The following is a 13572-nucleotide window of genomic DNA, read 5'->3' on the forward strand; positions in this document are numbered from 1 at the left end:
TAAATGGGAAGGAAATCTGAAAATGAGGGGTTGTAACTGATGCAGTTTGCTGTACAGCAGAAACTAACACAACCTTGTAAATCAACTATACTCCAGTAAAAATTAATTGCAGGGAGTGTGGGTTCAGTACCTGGTCAGGGAAAAGTAAGCAGTTTTCTTCCAAAAATTGGACTGTTTAGTCTGTTAACTAAGTTGAGAGACTCACATAGAACTCTTTGATGTGCTTTTGTTATTTTCAATAAATTTTAAGTAAATGGCATTTTTTTTGTCCAGGGTGTTTTCAGAATCTGGAAATTTCATCATAGTTCTCTATTCTGTGACACATAAGGACCCTGAATTTTATGAATGCCTCCCTTGTGATGGCAGGTTACCTGACCTTCGATTCCAGCTACTAACCAGCAAGGAAACCTTACGCCTTTTCAAAGTAAGTGTGATTGGATCACCTAGCACACTAATGACTATTTAGTTATATGTTGTTGTATATTGGCCTTATAAACCCAATGGTCTCTACCCTTTAAAATAGTAACTCAAAGTGTTAGGCTTTCTTTATTTTTGATCAGTCTTACTTAATATTAACTTTATCCATTTACGGTTAATTTCGTTTTGTAAATTTTAGGACATAACCTTTAGAACCAAATTCTAATACAGGATCAAATGTTACCACAGAGTAACTTTTCCATGTTTTTCTAAAACCTTTTAAAGCTATATAAAGAATTCATGTGTTGTTTCATTTTATGATGTTGAGAGTTAATTTGTGATCTTAGTGTTTCCTTTGTCCTGAAAGTTAATTTTTTAAATTATGGGTATAAAAAGTGATTTCTCATAGTTTAAAATCAGCATCTATAATATGTGATCCTTGAAATCAGAGTGCATTGTTGCTGTATCGAATAATATACATAAAAATACATTTAGGTGATGGTCACAGAAAAAGCAGGTCTTTGAAACCATAAGTGTCATTATGTAAAAGCATTCTAAGGCTGGGAATTGCCTCGTGGTCCATTGGCTAAGACTCTGTGCTCCTTCCTGGTCAGGGAACTAGATCCCACATGCTACAGCTAAGACACAGTATAGCCAAATAAATAAATAAATATATATATAATAAAGGTTTTTTTTATTAAATTTATTCTTTTAAGAAAAACATTCTAAGGCCAATAATAAAAAATAATTCTAAAAAAAGTTATGTATCATTTTACAAAAATATTGACAATCCCTAAATAACGGTGTGTTTCTACTCAGATCTTATTTTGTGCCTTTAATTTCATTTATAGGTTGTATTAATTCATGAATCAAGTTTTTGTATTTTAATTATAAGCATAATCATCTTTGATGTATAATTACTTATTTCCATTTTAGAGACATATATCATTCACTCATTTTATTCTTCAGATTGTATCCTCAGTTTAAAGTTACTATTTAACTGAATCTGGTTATTAAGTTGTAAGTTATATAGCGAAGTTAAGTTTTCACTTTCATTTATATAGTAAGCAAATAGATAGTTTTTTAAAAGGTTGCATAAAAATAGAACTACCATATGATTCAGTAATTCCACTTCTGGGTGTTTATCCAAAGGAAATAAAAACACTAACTCAAAAAGATACCCACACCACTGTGTTAATTGCAACAGTATTTACAATAGCCAAGGCATTCAAATAACCTAAGTGTCCACGGATGGATGGATAAAGAAAATATGATTTATATTATATCACATGTTTATATAATGGAAACTATTCACCCATAAAAAAGAAAGGAAATCTTGCTGTTTGTGACAACTCAGATGGACTTTGAGGGCATTATGCTGAGCGAGGTTAACAAAACAGACAAATACCATATGTCACTTATATGTGGAATATTTTTTAAAAAATTAAAACATTCTGTTGAACTCACAGACAGAGAACAAATCGGTGATTTGCAAGAGAGTGATAAGGGTTAGCGAAGGTTTGAGGGTGGCCAAAATGGCCAAAGGTGGTCCAAAGATACAGACTTGCAGTTTTAAAGTAGGTAAGTCATGGAGATGTAATATACAGCATGGTGAATATAGTTAATACTATACTATATTTTGAAAATTCTTATCATAAGAAAAAATTTATCATCTGTATGGTGGTGAATGTTAACTAGACTTAATTGTGGTGGGTGTTTCACAATATATCCGAATATCGAATCATGTTGTATACCTGAAAGTATTATAATGTTATGTCAATTATATCTCAATTAAAAAAATATTTTTTTAAAGAAAGATTACAGTTACAGAAATCATAATTCCCCTTCCCACCCAGTGTTTCAGAGCTACTTTTCATCTACATAGTATTCTCTGGTGTTTATTTAAGTCACATCTCAAAGTATGACCTACTTTATTTCAGAATGTTGAACCTTCTGACAAAAATCCCGTCTGTTTTGAACTGAGCGCTGAAGACCAGAATGCAGAAAGAGATTTTTTTAAAAAAGTTTCCAAGAATCTTTCAATTAAGAGGTAAAAGATATTTTTATCATACTTTTTTTATTACTTTCATTAGTTTTTAGTAATTAAAGTAAGTCCCCAGTTATTTCTGAGGGAACTGTTTGTAAATCTTATACCACAGGTGTCCTTACTTTAAATGCATTCCTTCATATTTGTAAGTTGGATGATAATTTTAATGAAGTGACAACTCTAATGTGGTTCTCATTTGACTTGATTTATTACATAGGGGAACAGAAGTATTTGTCAAGAAATTATCTTACTTAAGAAGAAACATCCTGTTTTTGTTTAGTTTGCCTTCTGTCTTCCCTTCCTTGTAGTATTAAACCTAGGGCTATCAGATAAACTACTATAAAAATAACTCCTACTATAAAAATAACTCCTCTACCTAAAACAGAAAAGTTTTAAAGCAAATGCACTTGGAGAATATTAAATAATGGCTTGTGACTTTTTGGGTCCAATATCTACTTTGGTAAACTAAATATTCCCTTTATATTAGGGTTCTCCAAAGAAATAGAACCAACTAGTGCATAGAGAGATTTGTTATTGCTAGTCTAACAAATTACCACACACCTACTGACGTCAGATAATACAGATCTATCACCTTCTAGTTCTAGGAGTCAGGAGTCCAAAATGGGCCTTTGCAGCTAAAATTAAAGTGATGGTAGGGCTGCATTCTCTTCAGAAGTTTCAGTGGTAAATCATGTTCCTTCCAGCTTCTAGAGGCTACCTGCATTCCTTGTTGTCTGGTGGTCCCTTACTCCACCTTCAAAGCTAGAAGCATAGCATCTCAAATCTCTCTCTCTGACTTCTGTTTCTCTCCTCACATCTCCTTCCCTGACTCTTATCTTGACTCCATCTTACAAAGACCATTGTGTTTACATTGAACTCATCTGATCGTCTAGGATAATCTCCATATCTCAAGATTCTTTACCTTAAGGACATCTGTAAACTCCCTTTTTCCTTGTTCACTAACATATTCACAGATTCTGGGGATTAGAAAGATGTCTGAAGTAAGCTCTATCTTTGGGCATTTTAAGTTATCCTTGAAACAGGCTAGGTCACCAGAAAACTATATTCTTATAGACTTGCAGGAACACCACCACTGACTGAAGGTTTAAAGCTTTTTTCAAGATTTTATTGAATGTTTATGGAAGAAAAAGCCAAGTTAAGGGGATGCTTGGTAATTTCTTTAACATTGTTGAAAAACAATGTCTGTTTTCAGCTCTGACCAAAGCTTAGATAAGGATCAATCATTTTTAGATTTGAATTTTTGTAAAATGTTTATCCCTAGATAACTTTTGTTGAAATTATAGGTCAAGTTTTTTCTTTTTGTTTGAGTGCTAAAAAAAGCTCACAGTGAATTTTTTTTTTTTTAATTTTTGGCTGCACCACACGGGATATGGGATCTTAGTTCCCCAACTAGGGATTGAAACTGTGCCCACTTGTTTTCTTTTTAAAAGTAATTGGGGGAATTCCCTGGTGTTCCAGTGGTTAGGACTCAGCACTTTCACTGCTGAGGCCTGGGTTCGATCCCTGATCAGGGAACTAAGATCCACAAGCCATGTGGCATGGCCAAAATTTAAAAAGTAACGTACCTAATTTCCATTTTAAGCCCCTCTTCATCATTATGCACAGTTATGGAAGCCAAATATCAATCAATTCAAGGTCTGTTTATCCTGTTTCCGCTGAGGTTTCATGTAATTTAGAGGGGACTAATGCTATGCCCTATTCCCTGGTGGCTCAGATGGTAAAGAATCTGCCTGTCAATGCAGAAGACCTGGGTTCAATCCCTGGGTTGGGAAGATCCCCTGGAGAAGGGAACGGCAACCCACTCCAATATTCTTGCCTAGAGAATTCCATGGACTGTAGCCCACCATGCTCCCCTACAGGCGGACTAGCTTCCATGCGGTTACAAAGAGTCAGACATGACTGAGCGACTAAGACTTTCACTAGCACTGTGCCACTACTGGTGATGGGGGGTGACGTGATTCTCATCCACCCACACCACTTGGCCATCTGCTGAGATGTTTTCTTTTGCATCTGATCTTTGACAGTCGGTTTGTGCAGGTTCCTGCTGCAACCTCTTTAACCTGTTCAGGTCACTGGCTCTGTGTCTTGTCCATGGTGCTCGGAGGCATATGGAATGTCATTCTGTATTCTCCATGTCCTTCTTGGGTATGGCAGGAGAGCTTTGTGGGATTGTTTCATTGCAGCACCTTGGCACAGAAAGAACTCTGTGTTTGCCTCTCCAGACTACCAGGGTTTGGGACAAAGGTCTGTTCTGCTGTCGGATCTTCCGCATCTGCCTAAGGGTTTCTGTTGTTCAGCCTACTACGCAGACAGGACCCTTTCTTCAAAATTCCATTAATGTCTAAACTCTCTTAGCTTCCTTCTGGCTTTTCTGTCATCTTCCCTACTTCATCTTATTGAGATTTTATTTAGTTTCAGTTCAGTTCAGTCACTCAGTCATGTCCGACTCTTTGCAACCCCATGAATCGCAGCACACCAGGCCTCCCTGTCCATCACCAACTCCCGGAGTTCACTCAGACTCACGTCCATCGAGTCAGTGATGCCATCCAGCCATCTCATCCTCAGTCGTCCCCTTTTCCTCCTGTCCCCAATCCCTCCCAGCATCAAAGTCTTTTCCAATGAGTCAACTCTTCACATGAGGTGGCCAAAATACTGGAGTTTCAGCTTCAACATTATTCCCTCCGAAGAAATCCCAGGGCTGATCTCCTTCAGAATGGACTAGTTGGATCTCCTTGCAGTCCAAGGGATTCTCAAGAGTCTTCTCCAACACCACAGTTCAAAAGCATCAATTCTTCGGTGCTCAGCCTTCTTCACAGTCCAACTCTCACATCCATACATGACCACTGGAAAAACCATAGCCTTGATTAGACAGGCCTTTGTTGGCAAAGTAATGTCTCTGATGCACAAAAACTTGATGTATATAGTCTTTCAAATCTTAGTCTTAAACTCTAATTTCAGCATTTGAAGTTCAGTATCAACACTCAGAACTTTTTCTGTGTTCTATTGGGCACGATACTTGTGGCACGGTAACTGCAACTGACTAAATGGGAGGAGGCACTTCAGTTAGTCTCAGAGTAGTTTACCATAACAGATATAAGTGCATAGGAAAATGTAATTCCTTACTTGACTTTTCTTTCTAACACAGTGAGTGTTTAATGTATTATGTTTAATATAGTGAGTATACATCTCTTTCATCAGATGATAGATTTTTTTACGGTAAATTCAATATCTTATGTATTTCTACGCTCCTTAAAGTGGTTAATTCAGAAAATGCTCAGTAACTTGCTTTATTATGACTTAAGAATAACTGGGTTATGGATGCAACTAGAGATGGTCATACTAAGAGAAGTAAATCAAGAAGAGAAAGGCACATACCGTATGGTATATGTGGAATCTAAAATATGAAATAAATGAATCTGTCTGTGAAACAGAAACAGAATCAGGGACATAGAGAATAGACTGGTGCTCGCCAAGGGGCAAGTGGGTTGGAGAGGGGTGAACTGGGAGTTTGGGATTAGCAGGTGCAAACGGGTATATACAGAATGGGTGAACAACACAGTCCTACTGTATAGCACAGGGAAATATATCCAATATCCTGTGATTAAACTATAGTGGAAAAGAATGTGAAAAAGTATGTGTATGTATCTATGTATAACTGAGTCACTTAGCTGTACAACAGTAATTAACACAACATTGTGATTCAGCTATACTTTAATAAAAAAAAATAAGTTAAAAAAAAGAATAAATGGGTTAAACTTGCCATGGTCAAGAGAAGGGGATAAATTATTAAGCATGAGTCTGACTGGCTCAACTTTCCTGATCATCTGACACTGGCTTGAAAAATAAAATACTTTGTGGTTGTCAGATACTAAATTAAGTGATCAAGACACTACTGTGTCTAATTAAAGAACCTTATTCAGCTTTAAAACAAAAGAAGAGTGCTCACTTCAGCAGCACATATACTAAAGTTGGAATGATACCGAGAAGATTAGCATGGCCTCTGTGCAACTGTGACATGCAAATTCATGAAGTGTTCCAGATTTTTAAAAAAAAAAAAGAAAGAACAAATGAATACTGATTACTGAAGACTTACTTTTTCTCCCCTCTGTTCTTTAGCTCTTCCCAGAAGTTACCTCCAGGGAAAATGCCAACGAATGATCATGACTCTGGTGTTGAAGATGAAGATGTTTCTCCAAGACCAATTCCTAGTCCTCATCCAGTGAGTCAGAAGGTATCACTGGTCTTAGAACTCACCTTTACAATTAGAAACCTAAAAGTCTCTTCATGTTAAAGCACTCAATAATATATAAAGATAAATGCCATATATTCCTCACAAGTACATTTAATTATCATATGTAATAATATATATAAGTATGTGCACATATTGTAGTAAGTAAGTATAGTATTTCCAGAGAAAACCAAGGAAAAGAGGTTAAGTTAGCTCCCTAGGATTATATAACTAGGAAATAGTAAAGCTGGAATTCAGGAAGTTTAGGATTTGATAGACTAGTAGTTTAAGAGGTTTCGTTTCAGAATCTGGTGCTTTTAACCCATGTAGACTCAACATTCTATACTATCACCAGAACTCGACATTGTTTCTTATCACCGTATTTTGAGAAAACATTCTACTTGCTTTTGGAGATTGCTAACAACCCATCATAATCTTTTTTATTGAGGCGAACTAGTGGGTTATTTTAGAATTGTTCTGTCTTAATTGGATTAATTAATTACTTATTACAAGAAAAAGGAATGAGAAAGTTTTCTTAAATTAATATTATAACCAAATTCACCACAGCGAGTACTTTACTTACTCTTTTTGGCTCTCCTCCAGCTCTTTTAGTTGATATCAATAAGAAGAATAGCAGTGAATAATCTCACTTAGTATGATATTTTGAAACACTTACTGGAAGGCCCTTTCTTATTAAGATGAAAAAACATGATTCTTTATTAGATGTGTTGGAGCATCTGGTCTGATCATTTTTTTGTTTTTGCAGAGAGGGTAAAAAAAGTCTGCTTCCCATTTTGAGTTCTATAATCTAAGCAACGTCAATTGGCGTTCCAGTGAAAAGAGTTTCATTGTTAAATAAGTTTGTGAGGGCAAGGACCTTATTTGTTTTGTTGACAGTTGTGTTCCTGGTACTAGCCCATAGAAGATGCCCAGCAGATATTTGTCAACTGTGTAAATAATCAACACTTTTTAGTAAATAACTGGATACAATTTGGAAAATACTAGCTTAAGGAAAATGAAGCATATATCATTCTCCTGAAAGATACTTTTTCTTCTTTCATTTCTTTCCCACTTATAGGTTTCTAAGATCCAGCCATCAGTTCCTGAACTTTCACTTGTGTTGGATGGAAACTCCATAGAACCAACCCCTGTGCCCAACCCATTGGAAATGGTGAATAATGAAAATCCTCCTTTGTTGATTAACCATTCTGAGCACCTTGAGCAGTCACAACCCCAGCTTTGTGATGAGAAACACAGACCAGAAGCAGAAGCTGGAGAGCCTTCCTTCAGAGGGCTACCAAATCAATTAAACCAAGACACTGCTCCTTTGAGACACTGCAAAGTAAGACAGCTGTCTACCTGCAAGAAAGGGAACTCTCATATCAGGAACAGTAGTAAGCCCTCTTTTAATGGACTGTCTTCAGATACATCTGAAAAGCTTCAAACAGTTTCTGCTGCAAATGTACACAAAGAAGAGTATCCTGTAAGATCCTCCACGTTTAATTCCAAGCACTCTTCTCTTGCCCCACAGTCCCACCCACATAATTTTGTTTTTTCACCCCATAATTCAGGAAGACCAATGGAATTTCAAATACCTACTCCCCCGCCACCGTCTTACTATTCCACAAATGTTTGCAGTTGTTGTCAGCATCGTGGCCATATTCAGTATAGCCCAATAAATTCTTGGCAAGGAATGAATACAGTAGGATCTGTTCAAGACCTCAAGTCTGAAACCCTTCAGAAACATTCATTATTTCATCCAAGTGGATGTCCAGCTCAGTACCATAATGCATTCTTTTCTTCAAGTAGTCCTGTAGCCTTGAGACCTCAGGGAAACATGGGGGGTTGTTCTTCCCGCAGCAATGTAGAACCATCACCTGTGGCAAGACTGCCTCCACACGTGGACTTCTGTAACCCCTGGCCTTGTGCAGTATGTGTGCACACGCCCAAGACTGGCTCAGATGATGGAATGATGGGACTGTCTCCAGATGCGTATAGGTTCATCACAGAGCAAGACAGGCAGCTGCGACTACTTCAAGCACAGGTTTGCTAGCTTTCTTCTCTTAAATTCTTGAATTTTTAAAAAGTAACTGGCAACTCTTCAGTAACTATAGTTTATGAGGGAGAATTGTAGAATGTCAGAATTAGAAGAGACCCTGGAAACTGGATTCTAGGCCCTGATGTTTTACACATTAGGAAAATGAGGATTTGATAAGGAAATGGCAACCCACTCCATTACTCTTGCCTGGGAAACCCCATGGATGGAAGGAACTTGGCAGGCTACAGTCCATGGAGTTGTGAAAGAGTCAGACATGACTTAGCGACTAAACAACAACAATCAGGGTTTTATTTGTTGCTTTATTTTATTTTGTTACACTAGATAAAACATTTTTTTTCTTTTTATCCTTAGATGACTGACTCCATATATTTACTGAATAATATATCTTTTTGTTAATGATTTAAAAATGTACTTTTTATTTTATAATGAAAGCATCATGTGTTTGTATCTATTTCTATACTGTACTCTCCATTGATCTGCCTGTCTGTTCCAGCACTACTACGTTTAGTTTAGTTTAATCTCTATAACTTTGTAGTAAATGTCTTATCACGTATTTCCTATGCAATTTCTCTAAACCTCACTTTTCTCAGCTGTAAATTGGGAATAACGATTGGTGTTATTAATATATATAGATCTGATGGTTAAATGAATTTATATGTGTATATGTACACACACACACACACCTGTCTATCTATCTAAAGTGCTTAGTGTAGGATGAAGCTTTAGTAAACAATCAGCAAATTACAATTATCTTATTTGTCTCTTAGTCCTTACAACTACCTTAGTTTTAGGTAATATTGAATCTCACAGTGGCTAAATAGCTTTTCCAAAAGGTAACAGAGTAGGAGTTAAGTTATGTCCTCATGACACTAAAGTCCATGCTCTGAATCACTATAAGTACATATGCCTTTTTGTATTATTAATGCAGGTTATATTTCTACTGATGTCAATAATTTATTGATAATACTTATTTTCCTATATTAATAAAGTTAATCTGCTAAAATTAATGAGATGAGTTGAATACAGCAGTGTAACTTAAGGGCTTCCCTAGTGGCTCAGATGGTAAAGCATCTGCCTGCAATGCAGGAGACCCAGGTTCGATCCCTGGGTTGGGAAGACAACTGGAGAAAGAAATGGCAACCTTCTTAACTTAATAAAGTTAATCTGCTAAAATTAATGAAATGAGTTGAATACAAAGTGTAACTTACAGGGAAACATGATTACAGTGCTTAAAAGAGGAGGCTTTTCCACTCCTAGATGTATATCCAAGAGAAATGAAAAAATATGACCACACAAAAACTTTTACACACATGTTTATAGCAACACTGTTTGTAATAGCCAAGGGTGAAAACAATCCAAAGTCCATCAACTGATGAATAGATGAACACAAATGTGACATTATATATACAAGGGAATAGTTCACTCATCAAAAGGAATGAAGTACTGATAGGTACTACAGCACAGATGAACTTTGAAAATGTTATGAAAATGAAAAAAGCAAGATATAAGGCCACGTGTTGTTTGGTTTCATTTCTATCAGATGTCCAGAACAGGCACATCTATAGAGATAGAGTGGTTTCTCAGGTGGCACTAGTGGTAAAGAACCTGCCTGTCAAAGCAGGAGACAGAAGAGATGTGAGTTCGATCCCTTGGTTGGGAAGATCCCCTGGAGGAGAGCATGGAAACCCACTCCAGTATTCTCTGGAGAATCCCTTGGACAGAGGAGGCTGGCAGTCTACAGTCCATAGGGTTGGCAAAGAGTTGGACATGACTGAGGTGACTTAGCACACACACACATATAGAGATAGAAAGTAGATGAGTGGTTGCCAGAGGCTAGATTCTGGAGCCATGGAGAGTGACGGCTAGTGGGCACAAAGATTTTGCAAAGGTTAATGAAAACGTTGTAGAGTTAGATGGTGGTGATGGATGCAGACTTTGCTGCTGCTGCTGCTGCTAAGTCGCTTCAGTCGTGTCTGACTCTGTGCGACCCCATAGACGGCAGCCCACCAGGTTCCCCCGTCCCTGAGATTCTCCAGGCAAGAACACTGGAGTGGGTTGCCATTTCCTTCTCCAATGCATGAAAGTGAAAAGTGAAAGTGAAGTCGCTCAGCTGTGACCGACTCTTTGCGACCCCATGGACTGCAGCCTACCAGGCTCCTCCGCCCGTGGGATTTTCCGGGCAAGAGTACTGGAGTGGGGTGCCATTGCCTTCTCCACAGACTTTGAGAATATACTAAAAACTATGGAATTGTATTCTTTACAGGAATAAGTTGGGTTTTTTTTTTCTTTTAAATTGGAGGCTAATTACTTTATAATGTTGTATTGGTTTCAGCTGTACAACATGAATCGGTCATAGCTATATATTCCTTTCCTCTTGAGCATCCCTCCCACCCCCTATAAAGGGATAAGTTTTATGGTAGGAGGGGAAGCTTTTGGTGCTTGAACTTCAGCTTTGCTACTTGTTAATTATGTGACCTGGGCAAGTAACTTTATTTATACTGCCTCAGGTTTTTTCTCTGTAAACTGTGCTTGCTAGTAGTACATATTCACAGGGTGGTTGTAAAAATCATACATAAAAGCTCTTATTGTAATGTCTTGTAAACAGGATGCACTCAGTGTTAGAGATTGTTATTAATATTTCCAGTTTCAGCATGACCAAACATGGACAATTCTGGGTGACCTTTATAACATGAATCTTGTGTAAAATAATTTTTCACATTTGGTATGTAGAATTAGAGAATCCCCTCTATCTTACTTTTGATTCATAAATGAAATAGAAATAAAATGTCAGAGTGTTAACATTAAGGCTTTTCTATACGAGTGTCAATTTATGAATGTTGATCTAAGCACCTATGTTTTTACTTTTAATAGGAAGCCCATGTAAATGCTTCTTAATAACTAATGACAATGATTTTCAGCATTGAATAAATTTTATGATATAATCTAGTTGAAATGTGAGAAAATATAGTTAAAAGTCAGTTATTTATAACTGGAGCACTTTGTAATTCATTTTTAAACTCTTCTGTCAGTTTGGTTGATTACTTCACTCTCATAAACATACATAAAAAGTGTTTTTAATTGATACAGATTCAGCGTTTGTTAGAAGCACAGTCTCTGCAGCCCTGTTCCTCTAAGACAACCACTGTTGAAGACACAACGCAAGCTGCAAGACAAATGGAGTTGGTTTCCATGGAAGCACAGTCTCCCCCTGCTTTGCACATGAGAAAAAGTGTAAGCATTGCTGTGAGCACAGGTAATTTCATTTTTCTTAATTTGTACATAGTACACATAGAATTTAAACCAAGGTGATGGGTAACTTAACTCTTCGTGTGATTTTACTCTTTATGAAATAAAACTCTACCTGAAAACAGATTGGAAGCCACAGAACGTAATGTGTTGTTTGTTTTTGCTGCTTTTCCAAGCTGGACCCAGTTCTAATGAGAGAAGTCATCTGTGGTTTAGGGGATCAGGGAAGATTTCATCCATGCAGTGTTATTGATTCTTGGCCTTGAAGGGAATGTAGGATCTTGGTGGAATTGAGAGATGGCAGAACAGATTGGTAGAAAAATTACGGGCTCAGAGAAACAACACAGAGTTCTGAGTTGTCTAATACTCTACCCATTACTATGTCATGGAGAGCCATTACTACATCTTTCACAAAGCCGTGTCTGTTTCATCTTATAAGCAAAATAGAAGGCCTTTTAAAAAATCAATAATATAAATGAGATCTATGTGTTTACATATTTCCTCACAATCAGACTATGAGATCTTTAAGAACATTTTTGTGTGTTCAGTATCTAGCAAGATGTCTAGTATATAGGGTGGTGGTTGTAAGACTGAAGAGGAAGAGTCATGTACAGTGTTGATAAGACTAAGATCCAATCAGTAGATCCAAACTAATTGGATATGGCAGTTGGAAGATTCAAGTTACTTTAGTTAAATGCTGTGTGATTATCCTGGATTGGATACTGAAACAGAAAGAGAACATTACTGGAAAAATTGGTGAAATCCAAAGTCTGGAGTTTTAGTTAATAGTAATGTACCAACACTGTTTTCTTGATTTTGAAAAATGTGCCATGATAATGTAAGATGTTAACAACAGGGAGAACTGGGTGAGGAATCCACAGTAACTCTCTGTTTTATCTTCTCTGTGAATCTAGAATTATTCCAAAATTAAACATTTATTAAAGGTGAAAATGAAAGTTACTTCCTGATGTTGAGCTTGGATGACAGAGGCAGGCAAGTCAGAGAAGCAGAGGAGAGGAGATGAGTTCAGTCTAAATACCTGTTCAGACTGAGCTATTTTGGAAGTGTAGCTGGTGATCCTCAAATGTTAGGAGGCTGGAGTGGATTGATGACATAAGAGTTGTGACGGTAACAGACGGAGGCTTGAGCCTGGAGAATACAAATTTGAGAGAGAGCATTAACAAGGAAGACAGATTGCTGTATTCTTTATCTGTACCCAGATGTTATCTAAACTTCATGAAGAGGGCAGCAGTGAGGGAGGGTAGCGGGAACCTCATGTACGTTTATAAGTCAAATTCAGGTATTACTAAGTTAAGATTTTTTTTTAGCAGGAAGTAACATAAGAAACTTTGAACTAAGCAAGGAAGGGGAATTTACTGGAAGGATATGGGGATGTTTCATGAAAACCAAGGCCAAGAATTGGGCTGGACTTCAGAGAAAAACTAGACGTAGAAACTAGAAATCATTGGAGTATCCAGTTATTACACATGGCTGTTTTATCAACTCTATCTGGAGTCTTCACTGCTTTACATTTTAAAATACAGCTCACCCAGA

General features: G+C 37.0%; 1 protein-coding gene and 3 non-coding genes across 4 annotated transcripts in view; all 4 read left to right on the forward strand.

The window, feature by feature from the left end:
• STIL (STIL centriolar assembly protein) overlaps nucleotides 1-13572 on the forward strand; it is a 47953-nt gene that overhangs the window by 17474 nt on the left and 16907 nt on the right. The window contains exons 8-12 of the mRNA XM_052637526.1: nucleotides 274-424; nucleotides 2358-2467; nucleotides 6602-6716; nucleotides 7792-8757; nucleotides 11860-12025. Coding sequence (XP_052493486.1) covers nucleotides 274-424; nucleotides 2358-2467; nucleotides 6602-6716; nucleotides 7792-8757; nucleotides 11860-12025 — 1508 coding nt within the window. The remainder of the gene's footprint in view (nucleotides 1-273; nucleotides 425-2357; nucleotides 2468-6601; nucleotides 6717-7791; nucleotides 8758-11859; nucleotides 12026-13572) is intronic.
• TRNAE-UUC (transfer RNA glutamic acid (anticodon UUC)) lies at nucleotides 3929-4000 on the forward strand. The gene has a single exon. It is a non-coding gene; the product is annotated as a tRNA-Glu (tRNA).
• On the forward strand, nucleotides 6424-6530 carry LOC128045840 (U6 spliceosomal RNA). Its single transcript, XR_008199175.1, has one exon. It is a non-coding gene; the product is annotated as a U6 spliceosomal RNA (small nuclear RNA).
• TRNAC-GCA (transfer RNA cysteine (anticodon GCA)) lies at nucleotides 9817-9888 on the forward strand. Its single transcript has one exon. It is a non-coding gene; the product is annotated as a tRNA-Cys (tRNA).

Source organism: Budorcas taxicolor, chromosome 3 (assembly GCF_023091745.1).
Source record: "Budorcas taxicolor isolate Tak-1 chromosome 3, Takin1.1, whole genome shotgun sequence".
Taxonomy (NCBI): domain Eukaryota; kingdom Metazoa; phylum Chordata; class Mammalia; order Artiodactyla; family Bovidae; genus Budorcas; species Budorcas taxicolor.